The sequence below is a fragment of the Ptychodera flava genome, chromosome 18, assembly GCF_041260155.1.
Source record: "Ptychodera flava strain L36383 chromosome 18, AS_Pfla_20210202, whole genome shotgun sequence".
NCBI lineage: Eukaryota > Metazoa > Hemichordata > Enteropneusta > Ptychoderidae > Ptychodera > Ptychodera flava.
In genome coordinates, this window is record NC_091945.1 from 31,166,969 (window position 1) to 31,191,894 (window position 24,926).

Sequence of the window (24,926 nt, forward strand, 5' to 3'; positions counted from 1 at the left end):
GTGGCAGTTTTCAATCCCTGGTTCTCACATTAGTTCTTGTTGACATTAACCATTTACCTGATATTGGTTCTTTGTTCTCATTTGAACCTTGTGTCCGGTTGAGTAATCTGTTCACAGATAAAGCTGATAAGAAACCTGCCCCTTTAACTCATCAGCAAAAGAATTCACACACAATTTAGTAGCGAAAGATGAGCCTCACAGGAAAATTATGAAGTGAGATTGTGAGTGTTTGCATGAAGGCATGGTAAAGCCAACAGGAGCTGTTTCTGACCTTGCAGTGATAGGGCTTCAAGAAACAAAATTTGACCGTACTTTATAATTATGGTGCACTTTGCGCAAAATGTCATCTACCAGTCTAGCAGTGAGAAGAATTGCTCTAACAAAATAGGCATCATGAAAATTTGATTGCCAAATAGATCTTGTAGCACAAAACCCCAACTCTGCTAAATTACATGTGTGTGTTGCGGCGCCACCATTTGTTGCCGTGGAGATCAATAGAACATCTGAAATAGCCATGCATAATTGATGAATACTGCTGTTGATAATGCAGCCTCAATTTCATCAGCGATACATACAACAGAATTCAATCAGTCAGTTCGGATTTCATTGCCGAAGCGATATCATTAAAACAGACTCCCGTGGTCAATGCAAATACACCGTGGTTGTGGGTTGCATAGGCTCCTCTGTTGTGGTACTGAAGGCCTCGTTTTCTCTCACTTTGAACTGACAATTGCATCATTAGTATCAAAATATCCAATTTAGAATTGGACTCATCACTAATCACATGCACATTTCAGCTGAAGGCCGCACAGTTGACTGACCATGCTGCTGTGTATGCATCTGCACTCTGTAATTACTGCTTCCAATGTACCGTACATACATGTATGACTATATACATGCACTATTTTTTAAACACTATACATATCTGTCACCTTCTCGGTTGCAATTCATGAGGGTTGTGCACTGAATATGTCACTATGAACTCTGCTCTCTTAAATGAGTCCTGTAGGCCTGTCCCTAAACAGTTGTCATCCTATTTCATGCCAGCTTTTTAACCACTGGTCTTTGGAGAATAGCAACCAGACAGTATGCTAATTTTACATAAACTGATGATGATTGACATCAAGCAATGCTGAGAGGCACCCTTGAGTAAGGGACAGACCTTCTAACACCTTAATCAGGAGGAAGACATTCCAATAAATTTGAGGTGGCACAATTGTTTGATCTGTCAACACACCTCATTTCTGACATTTTATAATTTATCACACAGTATTAGTTGTTTATTCCACACTAGATGCCATGGGCGATAGCACATTTTATCTCTTCTTGTTGTTTCAATACATGATTAATGTAAGCTTCTTTTTGAAATCCAACTTAATGTTTCACTGCGCACTGTTCTACTGATATCATTTGGTGTGATGCATCCATTAAGAGAATTAACATAATTAAAAAATTTCAGCTTCATCAATGTGTAATGAACCAAAAATATCCCCTAATTGCATTGGCCATCATGAATTACGTAAATGTACAAGAAAACTGTTTCAAATTTAAAACAGATGATTAATGATCTACTGGGTAAAACACCTACAGGTGCACACATATAATGCAATATGAGGCTCCTGTTTGCTGTAAATATCAAATCAAATATCATACTCATTTTTGATAATTCAACAGGGATTATCTAGAGTTATTTTTCATTGCTTTTTCAATTTTTAATATTCACATTTGGTTCCACTACTGACACAAACATGAATATTTTGAAATGTCATCATGTCTGACAAAATTTCTCTTTTCATAAACTCTCTTTTTACAATCACATATTCCCTTAATCTAACGACATGAAATAGGTGGATGCTTTCACTGTGTTTTAGGCAAAAAAGTGTACCGTACATACCTCCATTTCCATGCGGCCCATTCCCATGACATCTTCCTTAAGTATGATTGGAATTGGATCCGTTCGGCCTGGAAAACAACCATACGTAAACATACATTTAGCAATACACCGGAAAGCCTGGAAATACACAACACGGGTCAATGAATGGATGACTACTACAATAGTGCAACCTATTATACCATTTATAGGCCTGGGCCCACAGGCATCTGTGGAGAAATGAAAAATAAACCAACACACATCAGTGACAGGCATGAGGTTGAAGGACGTAAGGGTGTGAACTGAGGGAAAATTAGGCAGATAAAAAGGAACAAAAATAATAAATGACAACAGATGACAGTTAGCTTTATACACAAAAAATACAGCAACATGACAGTCAAGGAGAGTTATGAGTTGGTTTTGTCCCCTACAAAAGGTGTAGGATATTTTTTGATAACGAGAGAAAAAGTGTTTGCCATTTACCCTCATATTATAAATATCTGGCTCTGTCATTCTGAAAAAAGAAAAGAAGCAACAAACGGTATTGATCTTGTGTCAATTATCGCCAAATATTTTTCTTTCTTTGACTTATATTCTTACGGTTTTTAATGGACTTTTGTCCGTTGGCCAGCTAGGAAGCCATGCAAAGGGTTTGTTTGACAGAGAGGAGTATAGGAGAGAAAGGAGTTAGCTGAGAGACCATGCTAAAAGTACTAATGCGAGCCAGACTGCAACGATTCAACATCTACTGATGGTATGGGTTAATGGATGACTCAAAAGTAAATCTTCCAAAAAAAAAGTTTCTTCATTTGATTTTTTTTCTTTTATGTGGAAAGACAGACACCAAGTGCTTGAAATGCTCCATGTGCGTCCCAAATGCTCTTTGATGTGCTTGTTGGCATCAAGTGATACTGTCCAGAGTGTGTCTAAAAATAGTATACTTCAACTAGAACACTTACTATGACTCCCTTTCTGGAGTGGAAATTTCAGATGTATGTCTTGTGGGAGGGTCATTTGTGGCTACTTTTATGGTACTTTCCATTTACCAGTGAAAAAATTATTCGTCATATACAAGATAGACAAACTTTTCATGACTCAATTCATATGTGTAGGCGGTCAAAAGCGAAACTGAAAATAACAACTGCTTTGGCTCAGCAACCATTTTCCGTACCTTCTGCTTGCCATTTTCACTCCTACCAGAGTTCTGTTGTGGAAGCTGAGGTGGCCTCACACGTTGAACTCAACATACTGCTAATGACCATTCTGTTTTCATGACCTCATAGTGCTCAAGACATTCTACTTTTAGACACAGTCTAGCAAAGCACCGATGCTGATGTCCGATGCACACATATCAAAAGCACCCTTGAACACACATTGAACTGACAGAAACTTAACACAATGTAACTTCATATGCAGGATAAAATTAAATAAAAAAAGAGAGAGAGACATAACTCGTTTAGTATGTTGCGGAATATGAGACACTATATAGCTGATTGGTAATGCCATTTTATGATAAAACCGTTTATATGAGACACCCAGCTGAAGGCATCCATCACACAAGACAAGAGCACACTCATAAACCAGCGAAGAAAAAAACTTATAAGTAACACTAACAGCCACAGACAACTCCTTTAAAAAATAACAAAACCATTCACATATAAATATCTATATATAGATATAATATATATACATGTATATATCCCACATGCAGGGATATGCTTACAATTAGTCGAATTGTTATGCTACACCAACACTCTTTTACTGAGAGGTTTGAAGTTCAACACACATGGGTTGTTATATATATCAGGGGGGATGGGTACAAAAACTTATGGCAGTGACATGATAGGGAAGAGATGGTGTTATTTGTTAGGAAAAATGTTAGCAGTACACATGGGAGACACTTGATGCAACCGCTTATCCCTCTATGCAAGTATTAGATTATCTTGGTTACGTCAAAATAACGTGACATCAAACTTTTGTGTGAAGGTGGGCACTTTATGAAAAGGAACATGACAAATTATACATTTCACTCTGTGCAAAGACAAAAATCTGGAGAATTTTCCCCGGCAATAACTATGAAATAAAAAATAGAGCAAATGAAGGATGGATTTCAAATGGTGCTGTGCAATAACACTAGTGTACATTATGCAGGAAATTATCATATCTTTGTTATATGGTTCCACTTGCCAAAAAAACTTCGGGTATATCTGAAGGTAAAAAATGCTGTAGATTATCTCATCCTTCTGATTGTATATGGTAAAACTAGCCATGTATGCAGGGTAACCATCTGAAGGCCTGCAATTTCATTTCTACGTACGGCCTACATTAATTTTTTCCCACTATTTTCCTTTGAAAACAAGCCACACTGTTTTCCTCATACTCATCCGTCATAACAAACAAGAGCCTGATCAACAGGGGCGCCTCTGTTATCAGCTTGCTGAAACATTTTTACATGTTTTGGAAGTAACTGCAGAGTTTTTACAAAGAATCAATTATTTTTTCTGAATTTCACTTTTATCTGTGACTTGACATAAGACAGGCTTGTGATAATCAAATAGAGAAATGTTATGCATGACACAAACAGCTTGTCTACACACAAAGGTTGTCTGCTTTCGTATCTTTTTACAGCACACAATTCCCCAAAGAACATGGTTGCAAGGTGCCAAGATAAGCATAACATTGTCACAGACTCACACACAGAAAAGACAGCCAACATTTAGAAGAAAACCACATTATATTTAGTATGCAAGAAGTGTTATTTGCATCACTGGTTCTTCAAGCTGCAAAAATTATGTAATGCTCTTTCTCATGATTTCGCCAATTGCAAATCAACTGCTGGTTGGTAGACGAAATCAGAATAGGCTAAAACCTTGGTCTTAAGTGATTTTACTAGATGTAAATACATTATACTTTGCTCAAACGGATTAAAAGAGTCATACAATGTATATCGTCTGTGAATGCATCCATATCTGTCTGACTGTGTTTATTAATTCATTGCAGGTACTGAACATCTAGGGTTATAAAAAATAGTGAAGTATCCACGACAGACATTCTATATTACTATAATTATTACATTTCTGAATATATTTATTTTGAATATTACTATAATTATTACATTTCTGAATATATTTATTTTGATGGCACATAGCTATTGATATAATTTCTATTTGCTGTGCAAATAAATTATTCTGGTTCAAAATGACAGTTATCTCTAGACACTTTATGATTCTCTCAGCATATGCTATTTAAATACAGCATGTTTACTCAGACCACACAGTTCATGTCAACTTGACCTTCAAAAGTCAACATAGCTCTGGGAGCTTCATGATAGGGACAACTGTTTCTAGGCGGATAAGTCCTTTCAATCTAAACAAACCAAATTTGCATAGCTGTGCTTCAGTAAACCCTGCAAAAGTCCTTCCCCAAAAAAATGCACTATATTATTAAAGGTTTTGGAAATGTGCTGCTTGTATTGGTAGCATCTTGTGATCCTGACTCTGCCATATCAAATTCCCAACTTTCAAGCCTGATACTGAGGCAGATCAAATGTAATCAGTCCTTCCTCAGTGTAAAAGCACCATGCACATCCTAATGTACTTCCTATGTCCTGTGCTGTGGCAGGGATTTGCAGTGGCTTTTATCAAAGGTACTGCAGGCAATGTCTGTATTCAATGCCAGCTGGCATTGACATGTATTCCATGTTAAACATCCCATGCATTTACACATTCATATTTCATGTTTTTAATATACTTTAAATCATATTTAAAACTGCTTGATAAATTATTTTGTTCTTATAGAACATTCAGTTGTGCAGAAGATAATATTTCAAAGCCCTATGTTGATTATACTGAACACCATATGCACAAATGGAAAACATTTATCATTACAACAACAGTTCTCTAATTCAGTACCACTCCTGACTGGCTATTTCACAGTAAATATTCATACTGATTTTGAATATGTTTGATAAAACTGGAAGAGGCTTAATTCTCAATACAACACTAAGTATTATTATGTGAAAGCATCAGTGCTTTTCTAAAGACTAAAACTGGATCAGAATGGATTCCTTAGCAAAGTGAAACATGCCATTCTAAAGAGGAGATAAAGACCATAAATATCATTATGCAACCTGACAAAAATCTTCAATGCTAATACACTAATGGATGTCTAAATCCACTTTAGCCAGAACTAGGTATTGAAAACTAAATTTTAAAGATCCCTTTTCTCATGACTGAGAATAAGCTGGATTCTTTAATACAAACTGTTAAAGTTGGCATAGAGTTCTGTTTCAACAAGCTATAGGCACATGGAAATTCAACTTATGGAAATTCTAATGCCACTCATTTCCTAAAAATTCTCAGAAACTAAGGGTGAAATGCTCCATGGGGACAGTGCAAGTCTTTTCTGGTCTACTGCTTGTGTGGACTTGTTTTGAAACTTATGGACTAAATGGAGCTTTCATCGGCTTGTTGCTGTGATAATCAGAAATTTAATATTCTATATAGAGGTAACATAGGGTACAGCGTCCATTTTGAATTATTTGAATTGCAAATAATAAATTTCAAATTTACGGTACATGTAATTTGTTTCAGTACTAACATTTGCACGGTATCCTCTGACTGTAATTCTTGACATGACAGTAGTTTTGACTATCCTTTAGCCAAGTATCAGCAAAAGATCTGAAGATTTCAAGGCATGTTGTACCTTAAAATTGGTTTATCCCAGTGCCCACACCATTTTGAAGTGAAGTTTGGCTTTATACGTGAGTTGACTTCAGAAATTTATCCGTAACTTGACGACAAAACAAACATGCACATGCCTGCATGCCCATAACAACGTACACTATGGCTGGACAGGTGATTTTTTTCTTTTTCTCTCAAGTAATTTGGAGCTTTTCAGTTTTGTGGCAATTAGGCTGTTCTCATTCCTTTCAATGCCGTCAGTTCTGAACATCTATTGATGGAGCTCAATAATGTCAGGTTTACTTAACCCCAATTTACGGCAAACTGAGGCTTACACCAACACAACACGTCAAGACTGCATTCACAGAGATAATTAGCCGTAATATCCAGGTAGTGAAAGTAGCATGTTCTCAATTGTTACATAATTCAATGATACTAAAATTCTACTTTTTCTCATTATCTTCAAGCTACATTTTGTTGAATCACAATTGAGGAACATTGCCAAAAAAAATTCACCATTGGGAAAACTAGTGTTAGTGATGTTTTTATCTGTCTGCGTTAAGAACTGCTATTTTTATCAAAACTTGTTTTGAAATCAACTGGATGATACGTGCCTCGACTTTAGCTGAAGTATTGCCGGTATTGGCACCAAAGCAATTACAGACTGAACAATTGTCCATCCAACTAAAGGCATGTACGCAAGTTGAGATTATGGAGCTGGAAAACAGCTTTCAAAATGTCAAATGTGAACAGACATACTACTAAATATTTCACTCATAGTCTACCTCCTTCTTGTTAGGCCTGAACACTTCAGAAAGCTGATTAACAAGTATAAATTTACACATATGATTTCCCTCATGGACTGGCCGAAATTCCACTCAGACCAATACATCATTGGTATTTAAGAAAGTGAATACACATTTGATTAAGTAGGACATAAATTATATACATTTTAAATATTTCATACTCTAATGAACAAACAAATACATGTTGACAAAATACATAAGAATATTACCAACACCTCTTTACTGTATTATTCAGCTAAATTCACACTATATTTCAATATGTTGGAACAAGTTTTAGATCAGAATTTGGCCATGTCTCACCCCTAATTGCTTGTAGAATTTACTTTCAATGGCCCCAAATCTACATTTTCCTTCTGGTAGAATTAAAAGCCTTCAATTGTTTCTCCAATATGTCAGATCTCAAGACAACGTCCTAAATTATAAATAATTTTTTTCTTTACTATCAAAAATAATGAATGTTGAATGAAATCATAAATCTATGGTTGCAGACGAGGCTGTGAATCATATTAATTTTACTGAAAAAGTACAACTGACAAAAAGACCATGGAATTTTGGATGAATTGACACAGCTGGTCTGACAGAAATACACAATGACAACCATAATAACCAGCTTTTATCCTTTTCATTGCAGAGTATTTACATTTTTACAATTGCAGCCAGGCAATCACTTGCAATTTCTACTACTCTTTTGAGAAGTCATCCACAATGATGAAAAAAACTAGTCTCAACTGTACCTTCAAAATACACTGTGGAATAATGAGCCAATAGAATGTAGTATTTTCACTAAAAAAAACATCACAGTGCACAGGCATTGGGTTTTTCAGCTTATACATATGTATACTTTGATGAAAAACAACCAATATATGTATCAGTAAAATTTATTCTTTGATGAAAAACTACCTTGAAATGCCAATGCATATACAATGCATATACATATCAGAGCAAAAAAAGTTAAAATCTGAGAGATTGACAATCGTGCACTTAACATGCAAATACTGGTTGCTATATTAATACTGCACACAAAACTGGAAATATCACACAGTATGTTGGAGTCATGACAGCAATTCCTAAGATCTTTCAGTGTCTACATTTCAGACAAATAGACCAGGCTGTGGAAGAAATGGACTCAGATTCACAATACATCAATATTTCAAACACCTTAAAATAGTTTTTGAACAGATGACATTCAGTACACTTCCCTTCATATACATTTCAGACAGCTACAGGACCTAGATATTATTGTCGTCTGAATAATCGTTGAATATCAGAAGCCACAAATCCTTTGCAGACATACTGTTTATTTTTGACTGGTAACCTAGGGGGACTGCTACACAGTGCCGGTAAATACCAATGCAATGTATGTGCAGTGATGGCAATGCCTGGCCTTTCTGAGTATTTGAATTTTGACCATTAATCACCTTGCTGTCTACTGATGCATATTTCATGAGCAATTGCAGGTGAGGGGGAAATTCATACGTGCATGTCCACACAAAGGACTCAGCCATGGGGATCGGGTCTCAGTATTTGTCCAGCCTATCAACAGCCATGGAGACAGTATTGAGTATCCTGCCTTGACAAATTCACCACAACAGAATCAATATTGGGCTTTTGAGAAAAAACATCAGGTACCAATCAACAGGCAGCACTGGTCTATTTGTGAAGCAGCCTTGAAATTTAATGTTTTGTTATGTTTTATGAAAAAGTGAAAGTCGTCTAATGAAAAAATTATTTCAAATATTAAATTTTCAGTTTTTTCTCAATTCAAAATCTGTACCTTTTCCGGTAGTTGTCAACATAAGCACACAAATACTGAGCATCCTCTGTGAGAAGTACAGCTAAAAATAATTATGCAGAGTGGTGTTTTTACGAAAATTGTTCATTATACAATAGCACAATTTATCAAGATTAACAAATAGCTTAAGTGGTCTCATTTTTATTCACTACATGAAGATTGAAGCGTTCTGTGAATAAACTTAATTATTTTCACAAAGGAGTTTTGGGCAAAGTGTTCATCTGGTGCATCCATTGTTATTGAGTGAGATGATCTGCACTACAGAGGACTATTGATTACAGAGACAGTGGGGGCTGTATTCTAGGATTAAACGATCCTGTTTTTACAACATTCAGTTACAATGACACCGGACAAAATACTGTGAGCTGAACAGCTTTGTAGAAACACCTTACCTGAATTACCTCTTAAATTAATTTTATGATGCTATGAAATGTATCGTTACAGCTGAGGTTCCAACATTCTCATGGTTATCAATTTCCTTTTGTTATTCAAACTTTATGCATATTACTGCCCATAACAATAGATCGGTCTGTGCAACCAAAAACAGCTTTGGGGATTATCAAAACACTAGCGGCTGTATTCAAGATATTTCAAGCTTTCCAAATTTGCTTTGGGTTCTTTTGAAGAGACCAAAACCACACAAGCTGTTTGCTTGATGTCAACACACCTGACAAGAATATCTGTCTCAATTTGTTATGCAACAGGTTTTAACACTTTGTATCGTTGTTATGCAGCCCATCAACTCAACAATATTGAGTGAATTCTGCCAGACTAAATAAATTTTTCCCACTGTTTTGGAAGCGCTTTTGCTATTTCAGTTTTCACCAAAATTTGTATGTACTACTAGTCGTGCAAAAATGATTAAACAATTACCAAATGTATGAATTATTTTAATAGCATTTTCACAGTTAAATGAACACTTTTCAACTACAATTCAAGTCACATGATTCATTCCCTTGGAAGCATACACTGCCAAGAACCTTGTGTGCAATTTGCCAGCAGTCATGGTTTTAAAGAAAATGTATGAAATTTTTTCAAAAACACTAAATCAGAAAATTATACTGATAATGTTATTCATTGAGTATTGCATCAGCTTAGTGTAAGCATTACCATTGATATTCTGTGTAAATATCTTACTCATTCAACCAAATATTCCTAGGTTACAGCATACACGCCTTCTCATTTGAGAATCAAGCTCCATGAAACTGGAAAGCTGACATCAACGAGAGTTATACTCCAAAATTACTTTGTTCGAATATCAAGCTTTACTGACTGACACTATTAGATATTGAAGATATGGGAACAATAAAAAACTGGAACTCTATGCCACACTGCAGGCTTTGGAACAATCAAAATATTGTAACATGACCCCCTGACCCCCAGTGGAAGAAATCCTATAATTTAAACTGCGGAATGTATAGGGTTGACACAAAGTATCACCATTCATGGTTGTATATCACCAGTGCTATAGATGGGGTTTTATTATCAATGTTTTTGCACCTGCATTACTCTGCCAGTGTGATATTTGTGTCACCTATACCAACTACACCAAGTGAATGGAACCAAAGCCACGCAACCAAAGACACATTCTTGTGTTGTAATACTCTTGCTGTAGCAAACTTTGTTCTTTGAGTAAACATTCAGACGTTGTTTTGTCACAAGAGAGGAGTACCTCAAGGGGGCCCGCTCTTTTCACAAAATGACAAGTACTCACATGTCAATTGAACACCAAATATATTACATGATTCCACACCACACTACACTGCAAAATTTGTACCTCTGATAATGTTTAATCACTATTGCAGAACCGGTGTACCATCTGTTTGATGTATATTTATTACTTAAACCATATTCATACACTCTGATCTTAAATATGCCTAAATGGATTCAAGGCTAAAGAATTGTTGTGAACAGCGGTACAACCAGGCAATCAATTCTGCTGGTATCACTTATCAAATAACTGTATCCTTACAGAAACACAAAAGAACACCTGATGAGTTTTCAACCTGCAATGAATCAATAGCTCACAGATTTTTTATCGTGTTTTGTGCTCTTTATTTTGGTTTTTTTTCAATTTCTTTATTTTCTTTATTAAAGACGTCTGAAAATGCAAAAGAACGAATCTCAAAGTCAAACCATCTTCATAACAAATTTTATCTTTTTCTATACCTGTTACAAATGTACCATCACTTGTGCAAATATGAATTTTTAATGAGGCTCTACGTCAATTAATACTTTGCATTATTCATAGCACATACAGAACTCCACATTTTATGTCCTGCTAATTTTGTGATTCAGGACACACATGTACAAATATACAATTTATATAATGCTTCTATTACCTCTTTGGCTTCCAAAAATGAGGTTAAGCTTGCTACACTATCAAATGCAATTAACACTAAAACTCACAAAAAGAGACAAATCTGTAGTTTTGTATCTGTTATGACAAGAAAAAAATACCAAAGAATGAAAACAATTCTGATTCCTCTATTGATGAATACATCCAAGGAAAAAAATAATGCAATATACCAGAAACACCAAATATCAAAACACAGACTATTTTCAGTCAAGAACTGCATCTTGTAAATGGTATCAAAACATTAAATTTTACATTGTAAAAGCCAAAGGTAAAACAAAGTGAGAAACAGATAATATCTACCCAAATATCCAATGCTCATATAAACTTTGCCATGTCAAGACAAAGCATATGTCACCATAGTATTAATGCCCGTATCCAATTTTTTCAAAAATATTTTTATGAGCTTTCTCACTACAAAAGCACATAGGTCATAAAAGTTTATTATCAAATCAATGGGTCATGAAAGGCTTGGGAGAACCACATGTAACAGGAATTTTGAAAAAATTAGAAAAACATACACATGTTTGCAAAAATTAGGAAATAATATGTTTGAGATGAACAGGATGTTGGTCAAATATGCAAATGTTACATGACACATTTTTTTCTGTATTTTTCTTGCATAAATACTAGTTCTATTTTGCCATGAATATTTTATGAGCCAATTTTTTCTTAAACTAAGTGGTTTCCAAAAGAAGAAATCTTTTAAAAAATATTTGAAATCCGACACTGTGCGTACACTACCAGCTATGTCACACTCAGTTGTTCAGAACACAGTCCATGTACACTGAATTAAAGATTGACCTGACATCCTGAGGGCAGAATTACAATAATCTGACAGTCTCTGTGAAGATAAGTGGCAGCAGGTTTGATTTCAGGCATTGAAACTGACAATTTATTATGCTATCAGCTGACACACCATCTTTTTTAAAAATTTTATGACATGCAACAGCCTTTGAAATTATAAATATCACACGCAATGCTCAGGTCTGCCTCACACGCAACCAATACCCAAAACGTCATCTGAGTGCTGCACTATGGGCTGTCATTGTCCAGTACTTGCTTAATCTACAGAATAATGTTTTTTCATAGATGACAAATCCAAACACAACCATTTTGTCTATTTATTAGAAATCTACTCACAAACTAGTTTAAAGCAAAATCATGTTAGTTTAGGTTTAGGTCAGATAGATATACACTGGTGTCAGGTATATCGATTTCAATCACTAAATCTTGGGTCAAATGGTTTGTTGGAAGTCAGACAACTCACCCCGATAAATATTTAACTGTCAGTGCAGATGAGGAACCAAACGTTTTTTCCCGTTTTTCTTTCGTAAGTTCCCATGTACTTTGAATTCCACTTGAATCTTTTGAGTGGGTATTTGTGGAATGGATCACCAGGAAATTAATTGTTGAACAAATACAGAACAAGCAAACATAACTGTGGTGGCTATTGGTAAATATAGCATTCTAAAAATACACACAACGGGTGTTGATCAAATTACTTGGGCTAATGCTGCTATGGCAAATTAATTGATGAGAAAGTCAAATATTTTATCATCATTGTGGAGATATGCAGTGATCACTGAAAGTGAGAATTATTTCAGGAGAGGTACAGAATGGGATTCGGCAATACATGGTGACACTTGCATTTTTCATGGAAATGCTGTGACAATCTCAGAAAACAGGGAATCCAAAATTGTGGGGATTTGTGGAATTTATACACAAAGTATGAATGATGTCCTGGCATCCAGCAGATTTGCAAATATCCTCTAAAAGATATGTTGTTTGGTGAGCTTGAAGCCTCAAGTTGTGTCTTATGAGCGGACAAATTCTTGAAGAGAGCAATCTGAATTCATTGAAAGCCAAACCAATGTACACTGCACATGTATGAAACACACAACATTTAGCAACTCACTGAAAACACCACTCAATTGAAAATTTCATAGAACCACAGCAGAGACAAAGTGATAGAGAAAGAAAGCGATTTATGTTTTACAGGGTCTCAATAAATAGGTGCATTGTGCTGTGAGCAAGGGTTGTCTTGTCAGGACCACAGAATGTGCTGCAAAACGATGGAATCACAACAATTGGGTCCCCTCCTCCTATGTTAGTAACATTAGCCACACAAGGCAATCTTTTGAACACAATCAAACACACAGTTATGCCTCGGCTTTTAGGATCAGAGAAAGAAGATGGATGCTTCGTGCACATATTACTGTGAATAGTAGATCACTGAGCATAAAGAATTACATGTACCCAATAATGCACATCCTTTAAAGTGTAGAGGTCAACTTGTACTTGTGTTACTTTTCTTGTTTTAACAAGAAGTTAAAAAGATTACATAAACAAGGAAGGGGAACATGAACATGAAAAAAAATCTGTAGTGTTTGAAAGCACTTGTTATCAGTTCTTACATAGCAGACATCTTTAAATGTTACCCTCGCTCAGGAGGTCACTCAAAGCAAGTCATGTCCTGGGGCTTTCCAAGGTGGCAGAAGCCCTGTAGTGTGACGATGTTAGTATTATACACCAACTTCAAAAGGTAAACAAACTCACAATTTAACAGTCTGCATATGTCACAGCCAACACGTACACAATATTTTTTTTTAACAAGCAGTATATGCACTGGACAATGGTATTGATATGTGCAACGGTGCTAATTTTTTTGTTCCAGGGCATCTTAGGTGAAAATACTCCCAATTGGTCAAGGATGGAAACCAGCCATGCTAACGGTGCAAACACTTACAGAGTTTGGATCAATAACACGACAACCAGGTTACACAATACAGATGGAAAAATAAAATGGGTAATCAATTATGCAAAATGACACATCAAGACACACACAAAACCAAGCAATATAACTACTAAAAAGCAAATAACGCAAAAGCCAGTAATGCTAATACAGAAAGAATAGGCACTATGTTTGAAGCTATTGTTGGTAAAAATAAAAGCAACAGAAAATGATACAGCTGATGTTAACTACTTAGCATGTAAAATTAACACTAATGCGGTGCATGCGATGAGCCTATGTAACAAGGCTACGTATCCAAACACTGACGCAACAATGTTGGTTGCTGGGTTTTTTCTCATCTTCTGTTTTGTTTTTTTTTAATGAAAAAACTGCATCTTATAAGTTGAGGATTATATATAAATTCTACGTCTACATTATCATTGCCAATTAGGTAGGTATTAATTAATTAATATACAAATTAAAAAAATATCTGTTGTTTTTAAAAACGTAACCGCACATTAGCATGCATGAAACATTAAAGTCAAGTTTGAGTGACTATGCTGGCAACGTTTGGTGTAACACTTATGAAGAGTGCATTACCATCAGACTGAGGCACAGCCCTACAGACTGTGCTGACCAGGGAGGGAGGCTTAGGGTCCTGTATTGGCTGGAGAAAATCAAAGGAACTTCAAATGAAAAATCAACAAACATAATTGAAAGGGTACAAACACATAACATGCTTTACCAGATAGAAACCGTTACCAATGACATGAAGATAGTAAGAGAGAGAGACTGATATGATTACACTGATGCAATTTTTTTTGTTTAGGTATGGTGTTAAAGCTCTATGTTAAGACAGCAAATGACAAACTGTTTACATGCATGATGATGAAGTTTGAGAGAAGTTAAAAAAAAAAGATACATCAGAAAGCATGCCTAAACCATGCACCAGAAGACATCAAATGTTTTAGACCCATTCAATGCACCAAATATTAGTAAAATATACTCTCGGAAACAGGATGTTATGTTTGATTTAAAAAAAAAGGAAAAGAAAACCATCAGAGCAATTACTCATAGCCTGGTGAAAGTGACCTTTGCGATGTGTGTACAAATGAGATTGTGTGTATTTTTTGTTGTTGTTCTTTGTTTATTTTGCAATGATATGACTGACATGCATTAATTACATGCTAATTTTCTACCTCTATGGTGATTGGTGAGTTGGCTACACTGTGATAAACTATTTGACATATGGTAACTAAGTTTCTAATTTAAAACAATTAAACTTATTTTGTTAAGAGGTCTGCCAATTTTGAAGAGGCATGGTTATTGACTTTTCTCTCCTCATGAGTGTTTGTGTGGTCTTCTGTAAGAGGCACGGGACATCACACAGAGGGGAGATTTTTAATACCAAGACAATGCCTTACCTTGCATGGTTTTTCCTAGCCCGTGTCCGGTCTTCCAGCCATGTTTTTGTAACAACCGGTAACCAATGTTATCCTGTTTACACCGAGGTGAAGAACAGAAACAAACCATACAGAACAGAGAGCACATACAAAATGGCACTGGAAAATTATTCACCATACACAGATGGTCAGTTTGGTGTGCTATGTTGGCTGGCAAACAATGTTGTAGACGGAAATTACAACCAGACAGCTCTCAATGAATGAATTAACTCTACCAAAGGGCTGTGATCAATTATTTCCTCCCTCTAGTTCATATAATGAATGCCACCTTTGTTTCCTCCAGGATCTTTAAGTTCGCATCCAAATGACTAAATGTGTAGTGAGTACAAATGAAAGCTATCTCTAAAGTTTCACGTCTCCCACTGCTCAATTCATATGGTCTCAATTTCAAGCCGGCATCTGTTTTAAGGTCACAGATAAATTGCATGAAGTCATCCTTTCTGAGGGTAAAGTTGAAATCTGGGTTCTTTCATGTACTTCTTTAAATCTTCTGGCTCTTTTTGTGGCATTGGATCTGAGAGCGACACATCCCTTCCAAGTCTGTTTTTTGAGGAAAAGAGGCCAAAGAAGAGGGGAAATGTCCGAATCCCATGCAGTAATGTAAGTTGGAACATCTGCCGACAGAGACATGCCCTCACTAGGAATGGGTAACATTAGAACTGGGCAGACCATATTGGCATGATGAAGATGGTCCAATATACGAGGCCAAAGTGAATAGAAACCCTTACCTTTGGTATTGGCTGGCTTAGAGATGCTTGCTCAATATCAATATGCCCTTCTTCATACTGATCAAAACTGCTCCCCTATAAGTCAACATACAGAAGAAAACTTAATCCAAGCTTCAATCAATTTGTGAAATAGCTTGACTGGAAACAGAGTTATGCTATTCCTGCACCATGCATTACTTACTATCAAGCCATCCCACACAAGCTTAAACTATGCTATTATGTATGCTCTGTGTCGAACCAGGAGGTGATTGAGAGAAAATCTAATTTTGTCAGTGTTAGTCACTTACAGAATTGCATTGCTTCAATAACGTGTACATGACTTTTTTTTTTCTGGAAAATGGCAAGTGGCATGGAACCAATCTCTCACTTCAAACTGCATTGGGTATTAGACAAACCCAACTACAAGCAGTGTCTTTGTTAGGATATGCAGCTGTCAGGATTCCCTCACGTTACAGCTCTGTCTACTCACTGTGCTTAGAAACCTCCCACAGCAAAGCTCTGAGTTCTCTCACGGCTGCACATGTGTGCCAGTCTTCATCCTGGGATGAAGGACTTCTCGTGACATTAAATTAAACTTCCAAATAAACATTCTCTGTACATGATGGAATTTCAAAACTGAAGCCAAGCCTTTTAGCTGGTTTTCAAGGCATTGGTGATCTCTGTCCGTTACTTGAAACTTCCTTTCTGCTAAGAATTGACTGACAAATTTGCTAAACATCAGTACTTCGGGGAATGATTTTCTTTCATGACATAGTTTTCACTTTCTACTAGAACTCAGAACTTGGCTATTTTTGATACATACAAGCCAATGATGACACACTGCAACAAGCACAGTGACCCAATCACAAAATGAAGTCTTCTGTAAATACCATGGTGACAGGTAACAACAACCAATCAGCAGAGAGTATAAAGATTTGAGCAAGAGGTTTTTAACCACAGTAAGCACACAGTTCACACTTGAGAAGTATATGAGGATCTTCATTTCTTAACCAAAATTTGACCAGCTGCTCTAAGAACTCATTCAGTATCCCTGGGCACAGACAGCTGGGTAGCTTACGACTGAGATCAAATTTATTACTGGCTAAAAAACACCTGTCATGTACGGTACTAAAATACATACACTGCTGAGTATATAGGGGTAAAGTTAAGCAGGAATGGTCAAAGCAGATGCCTGGTAACACACTGCTTGTCACCGAAGGCAACACAAGCAGAGATACCAGGCACAGCTCTGGCCTTCAGGTCTTGATCTATAATGCAGGACTACATGAGAGAGAGAAAGAGAAAGATGATGAGGATGCACAGATGGGTTGCAGATTCCTAGCATCTATGAACAACACACAGTTCTAAACTCCACAAGGAATCCATCATGCCACTGCTGACCAGCTGTACCACAATACAGGATTTCATTTTAACTGTTTTTGTGAACGAGGTTTGTTTTCATAATATAACATGTTCATAAATTTTACCAAACTTTGTATTCCTTAGCCCACTTGTTTTATATTATTTGTCAGACACTTTGTTCAGTGAATATAAGAAAATCTCTTCAATTTATCAAGAGTTTATTGAGTCAAAATTTCATCCATTCCACTATAAATAGATGGAATGCCGAATGTTATATGCAGAAAATACTTTCCATGTGAAAAACATAAACAGTGGTCATTTTGTTTACTTTAACTTGCTCATCACTATACTGCTTTACAAAGTGGCAAATGGATGATTGTGAAATTTGGAAAGTTGAGCACAAGTTATTACAGTAACTGAAAAAGTTGCGATGGCATGCTATATATGTGATGTTAATAACACTGATGACCGTACACTACCTGCAGATGGGCCAAATGACTAGAAGTCTTTATGTTTTTTTACAAGTATTTTTGATGAAAACATTGAGTCATGACTTTATGACTTGTTCTCTTGACTTGATGGATGCGTTACATAAACTTGTACTCTGGACTAGCCAAGTACTGCAAAGGGCAGGTACAAAGATACTCTATAGCTAATAAATTGTCAAGAGTTCATAAAAGCCTTGTAGCACTCTGCCTTGGTGTTTGCTCATCCATTCATATTGTCTATATAATTCTAAAACAGACATTGCAATTTCCACACAAACACAGAGGCTATTGAAGTCAGAAGCTTACCCAGATGGTTCTGTCTCGGTAAATCAGTTTTCTCATAAATATTTTGACCAAACTGGGCATACATTGAGGGCCTTGTTCCTACAGGCAGTGTACAGCTTTGGTGTGCAACAGAGTTGTATGTGTCTACTTTGAATGTGCTATGGTCTATGGACAATAGAATTATTCTAGTGCTATTTATCTCCTTTGGTCAGGCATCCATTGTTGGTGAATTCACCAACAAACATGGACAATTTGTGTGCCTTTCTACCATTGTTCAGTCCCCCAAAAAAGACATTCTTTTGTCACACAGGGTGATGCTTGGTAATAAGTTTTGCAAGAAGAAGACTCCTTTTGATAGTCATGAAGAAAGCTGATGTGATACTCTTATGAGGGTAGATCTGTTTTACAAGCATGGGTGTGGACACTTTGAAGAAAAAAACATAACACACACTGCAGTTTATGGGGAGGTACTCAAAGAGTTAACCATCACAGAAATACAAGATATTCTACAGAAATTGCAATTAAATAACAAAATAAATACATTTCCGATGAGAAATGTTACTCCATTCTGTGATTTTCAATCGCTGGTAAGAAAGAAAAATACCATATTTGAATATTTTAATATATCTTATAGGTTACCAGGACTTAAATATGCAGCTTGATATTACTCATTAATACGCAACAGAAGACAGATTCTTATGTTAGTTGGACGTCACAAGTTAAAGCGCTTTCACTATTGCCTGTGTTGTTTGTACCTATGACAGTGGATCAGATGATCGTTCCTCTACAGAGAATGGACACTCTTTACGTTATCTGCACCATTGCCCTGTTCTGTCCCCCATGCAATGAGTATAATGGAATATACACAGACAATAGTACCATGCCATGAGACAGCAGGGAGATGAGCTTCCTGTGATGTGTTGTGGTGTGCTGATCCATGAAGTTCAATGGAATCTAATTAAACACATTTTTAATTTACAGCCTAAAGTTGATATATCTCTTGATCAAAAACCTTGACTTGGGGGCTCTTGGGTTTTATGAATTGTGTGTTCTTGTATAATTTTTCAGCAAACTTTTCTTCTGAATAAAAATTCACCATCAAATAGAAACTCCGCTGCAGAAATTTCCTTCTGCATGATTCATCAAAATAACATGGTCTCACTATACAGGTGAGCTATTTCAAAATGTCAAGTGGTTGGGCCAGTTTCTTTTGGCAATTTGACTCAGTGGATTCGGAAATATAGAGATATCACAGGATGCCGTTCTGACTGCTGTGGCGAATGTGACAGAGAACATTTAGAGTGATGGAAGTTATCATAACAGAGATCAAAGGCACAGGGCATCACAGTTATCAAGAGAGCATGATCAAAAGAAACCAGTGACTTCAGTATTCTTTTTTATTTGCAAAAGTGTTTGATATCATTCTTCAAAATTGTTAATATTGCGCCTGAGCACCGGCAATACTTCTTTCCATGTTATGGTCAAGCGTGGGAAAAGAAATGTTGTTGTTCAAAATGTAGTGCTGTAGATTAAGTCACTAATTCCTAGGAGAAACCACAAGACAATTACTGGACTACAACCCCATCACCATTACAATTAACACTACAATTAGCGAATAAGCACAAACTGAGGATGAAGTTTTACCATCCGTAATGATGACTTGTGAGTTAGTATATTGTACAGCTACCTATTGGTAAGCTTATCAAAGCCAGTCAGTTTTTTCAAACACATCAATAAACTGGCACACAGTGCCCTCCCATAGCACATTGCATTATCAAATTTGAATTTAAACATCAAAGGTTCGTCTGTGTTGTCTGACAAAAAGACTCGTAAATACTGTTCTCAAGCCATTGCGGCCTGTCAACTTCGAAAGGCAATTGTGTCTTTGTTTCTTTCAACAAAGATAAATTTTACGAAAGATGGTAACTGACTGTGGCATTTGCAAGCTTACAAATAGTTCACGTGTGCAAAAAAAATTTATAAATGTGACAACCAAGTGACACACTATACAGTAGCCATGCTACTTATCCAAACAACTCACATGTATGTGGATCTGAGGAGAAAAGAAAGCAGGTTTTTTTAACTCCCTTTCTGGATGTCACAACTCAAAGCACACGCAATGATCATGACAGAGAGTCCCAGTATTAACCATGCTTTTTTATCATACCATGCAAGACTACACTCTCAACTTGTGAAAATTAAAAGACATCTAATAAATTCACAGCTCGTATAATCCAAGCTATACAAAGTTATGCCTGGACTTGCATATATTAACAAAATTTGAAACTGAATATGATTCATATTCTGCTCACCCCTTTCACCCCTAATTTCCCTGTGGACAAGTCCACTTTCCCTACAGGAAACCATGGGATTCAACCAAGGTAGAGTTTCGTGAGAGGGTTAATTGCCAAGGTAGAAGAGGGAAATTACATCTGAGTGACGGGTTTTTTATGTTTGGTGAGATAATACAATTGACAATCGCACAATTGCAGAGGCTGGTTTTCAAGATGGCATTTGATGAAACAAGTACTCTACAGTATTTAAATGACTCAGAAAGTATAAAAAATACAAGTATTTACTCAGTAGGGCAGATGCTTATTGCGGCATTTCCAGATGCTGACATGACTGTGACATGCAAGTTGGTCTATTTCATGGTGCACACATTAGATCTTACCTGATAATCAAGGTATCTGCACAACTTATTATGCACAAAACATGTCCTGATAATGGCAACCAGTTTTAAGTTCAGTTGCTGATTTCAAGTTTTCTACCGTAGAAGAATCTGAGAACAAGAACCGATCCATACCCTACTGCGTTTTATTTGGGATAACAATTGAATAAGGTTTCAGTGGGATGGAATTACAGCTGCTGTATTTTCTGGTACATTGCAATTCTGGGTTAAATCATGTGGAAACGTGTCACATCAGAGTATGTTCATCAATCAGTGAGTTCATACACTGCTATTTGTCATGATGGTTGACCCCAAACGTGGCTATCAATGTAATAATAAATGTTGGAAATTATGAATCTACAATGAATAAAATATTTCATTTTCCTTACAGTATGGGTTTGAAATTTTAAGTCACTAACATCTGAAAGATAATCAGCAAAACAATAAATAGTTCAAAAATTTAAAATTTCATGTATGACTATACAAGAGTATTTCCACATACATGATTTTTCAAGAGAAAAACTGCAGTTATATTCTGCACCTATCTATGAATGGTTAGAATTCACTGAGGTCTGAATGTAATGGCCCTGCGCAGTTGAAAGGTATTCAGTGCCAACCCCTCTGACAATCTATGTGTAATTGCCATAATTGCAAACATTTTTCCTTAAGCACTTTGCCCTAAAATACTGAGACCAATTTAGATGCTCTGCAGAGACTGTTACCAGCAATATTCAAAGATCTATGGAGACTGTCATTGGCAAATTCAATTACTCAACAGGCGTCATAGGTCAGACAGTCGTATACATGTACAAGTCTTTAAATTTTAGACTACATGAAGAAGATAATCTAATGTCCTATTCAAATTGAAAATTTCACCATAGCAATAGACAATTACATGTATATCATTCGCATATCTTAATCACCTGTTCACAATTTATTTCTTAGGAGACTGGGCTTAGGTTAGTAATCCATTCATTACAAAAAGCAGTTTGGATATGGAACTTTTGGCTCAGACAGAAAATTCACGACTGACGACTACATGGTTACTGGTAAAGTATGGTCTGTAAAACTTGCCCTATTGTTATATCGAGGAAGACTATAGATGTTCTAATGTTACATCATCCATTGGCTTACATGTAAAAACCTACATCCTTACTATAGATTTTGTTTATCCTGTTTTTCATATATCCACTGATGATTGATGTGAAGAGTGAAAATCAATCACAGAAATAAGGATACTGTGTCTGTTTGTGGTAATGGTAAGCCACAGGATGTGCAAATCTATTGAACCATAATAATTTAAAATTTGCATTCTATCCTGTATTAAACTGCATTAAACTGCCCGAGACAGTTTGTCCATTTGGCCGAAAAAAAACAACGTTTCAGTGTGATTTTATCACAGAGATACATTAAATGTACTGCCTGTAATCAAGGAAAAAATACATCAGACAGACCACTTCACTTATCATGGGGCATGTGCAAGTGTCTGCTATTTTTATCTCTTCATAGCTACAATATGTACCATATCTGGGGACCAAGCAGGGTATTTACAATTTGTATACACATCTTTAGATAACTAGTATAAGTACCTGAACATGATAACTTGATTCCGAATGAATATTTCAAAATCTCTAGAAAAACTACCTTATAAAATAAGAAAAATCCTAATACATTTTCAACATGGCAAGCAATTTTCATGTAGTTCAAACACAGTACATTTAAAATTTCATGTAAAAACCTTTTTACAGGGAAGATCATTCATATTTCTAAAAAAGACATCAAATTCTTGAATGCTCATATTTAATTTAAAAACAGTCTTTGGTTTCTGCAGAGTCATTATTAATTGGTTTACATAGAAGTCTGATTATGTCTTTATTAATAAATTAGCATAAGAGCTCAAAACAAGATGAATGCAAACTGATTTTAGAAGAGATACTGACCTTTCTCAGCAATGTTGTTTGATCAATTTCAATAAATGACAACAGACATTAAATATTAAAGACAGATGGCTCTCATTGGAATGTAATACTACATTGAATGTCTTTGTCACATGGTCATGTACTTATTGAAACACTGTAATGCTCTTGAAAACCAGCCTCTTTGCAAAGCGACATTCAATATTTTCCATATGCCTGGGTAACTATGGTCACAACTGCACACTCCATCAATTAATCAATTTGATTAGGACGAGTTGAAGTCCATTTTACCCATGAGTTAATAATGGACTCCATGGTGAGTAAACAATAATGTACCATGCTGGAAATTAATAAGACTAAATGCTCTCCCAAAATCTCAAACTCAATTTGAAAAATAATTCGGTGGTCATGCAAAGTTTCTGTGTCATTTGTTTTAATTGGTCAGTGCACCTTTTATATTGTATTGGGTTGCACATATTCCCTCCCACAATTGACAACAGCAGAATGACTTGATAGTCTACCACAAGTATATAATTTGTGCAAAGCTACACCTAGTCATCAACTTACCCAAATATTAGATTAACCTGAGAAATAACTGTCGTTATTTCCTGAAGTGTATTTTCACTATATCTAGTAGAAAACTGTAAAATCAGAATGGGACAAGACTAAGTGACTTGCGGAACTGTTTTATCCATAAAGCAAACTAAATATTATGTTATTCAAGTTCTCCTTTGTAAGCGTACACAGAGTTTTGATGGAACTTAGGGCTAAGAGGGAAGCCCTGCAACAAATAATTTAGGGGCTGGGGCCATCGAGTACACACGTAACAATTATTCCAAAACTTGCACGAAATTCGGAAATAGGACATAAATAAAAAACATCACTAAAGAATGTGAAGTACTGTTTAAATGTCTGTCATTAAACCTTTACAGTAACAATATCGAGATCGTGCGACTGTTCCGAAAACCGCGATCGGAAACCATGCTTGAACAATCGGCTTTGTGCAAAAATGTATCACAGTTCAACAAAGTATCCGCGATGAACGACCTCCGAAATTTGTAGCAGCAACTGTCGACTGTTTCTGTCTCTTAACTCGACAATTTTTGGGTTTACACTAAACGGTATACTGAGAATATTTGGATCCGTGCCGAACGTAGGAAGGTATTTGGCCTCCGAACTACATACTGAAAGCAACCAGTTTATCGATCGGAATTTTTGTGAAACACTGAAGTCATCACGAACTATCACACAATATCATGCTCGCATTTAGCGACGCAAAGACAACAGTCAAACGACACGACTAACGCGAACTGAAGATTTAAAATTGTCTGAAATCTACGGATGGTGATATTGCTTTGCCATCGATGCCAAAACTGAGATAGAAATTGATTAAATAACGTTGTATTTTTACCTGGAAATCTCTGGTTTCGTTGAAGCGGGCAAATATGCCAGCCATTTTGTCCGATCTCCAGGCAAGCTATCAGCTTGTACAGTGTTCGTTATTACTTTTCTCAAGTGACTGCACCCGTCGTCCCGTTCTGCTCGTTCCCACCGCTGGGTGCGCTCTGCACAAACTTTACACTCAGACTCAATGCTGATGTAGAGCGAGGATGCAAGAGTTCTTCCACTATGAGAGCACAACCTACCAGTGCATATGCAGTAACTTAGGCCAAGAAAAATAAAAAGTTTGTTTCTCATCCTAGACATCCTAGACAAAAATGATGTGGTGACGTGGGTTTTTTACTCTCAATTCTTTTATTCTTCAATCAACAGGAACGCAGAAAAAACTTGAAA

At 36.2% G+C, this 24,926-nt stretch overlaps 1 protein-coding gene across 10 annotated transcripts in view; it reads right to left on the minus strand.

The window, feature by feature from the left end:
• The window catches only part of LOC139117377 (G patch domain-containing protein 8-like), a 44,553-nt gene extending 19,904 nt beyond the window's left edge, over positions 1 to 24,649 (minus strand). The window contains exons 1-6 of one of the 10 annotated variants that reach the window (XM_070680455.1): positions 24,544 to 24,649; positions 16,432 to 16,506; positions 15,665 to 15,737; positions 14,841 to 14,907; positions 2,354 to 2,384; positions 1,895 to 1,962 (exon numbers count right to left, since the gene is read on the minus strand). In XM_070680455.1, coding sequence (XP_070536556.1) covers positions 1,895 to 1,921 — 27 coding nt within the window. In that variant the 5' untranslated portion in view covers positions 1,922 to 1,962; positions 2,354 to 2,384; positions 14,841 to 14,907; ... (1 more) ...; positions 16,432 to 16,506; positions 24,544 to 24,649. Of the gene's footprint in view, positions 1 to 1,894; positions 1,963 to 2,353; positions 2,385 to 14,840; positions 14,908 to 15,664; positions 15,738 to 16,431; positions 16,507 to 19,086; positions 19,202 to 20,586; positions 20,599 to 23,699; positions 23,774 to 24,543 lie in introns of those variants that run through there. The other 9 variants (XM_070680457.1, XM_070680456.1, XM_070680453.1 and 6 more) reach the window with 9 other exon arrangements.
• Positions 24,650 to 24,926: the final 277 nt, after the last annotated feature.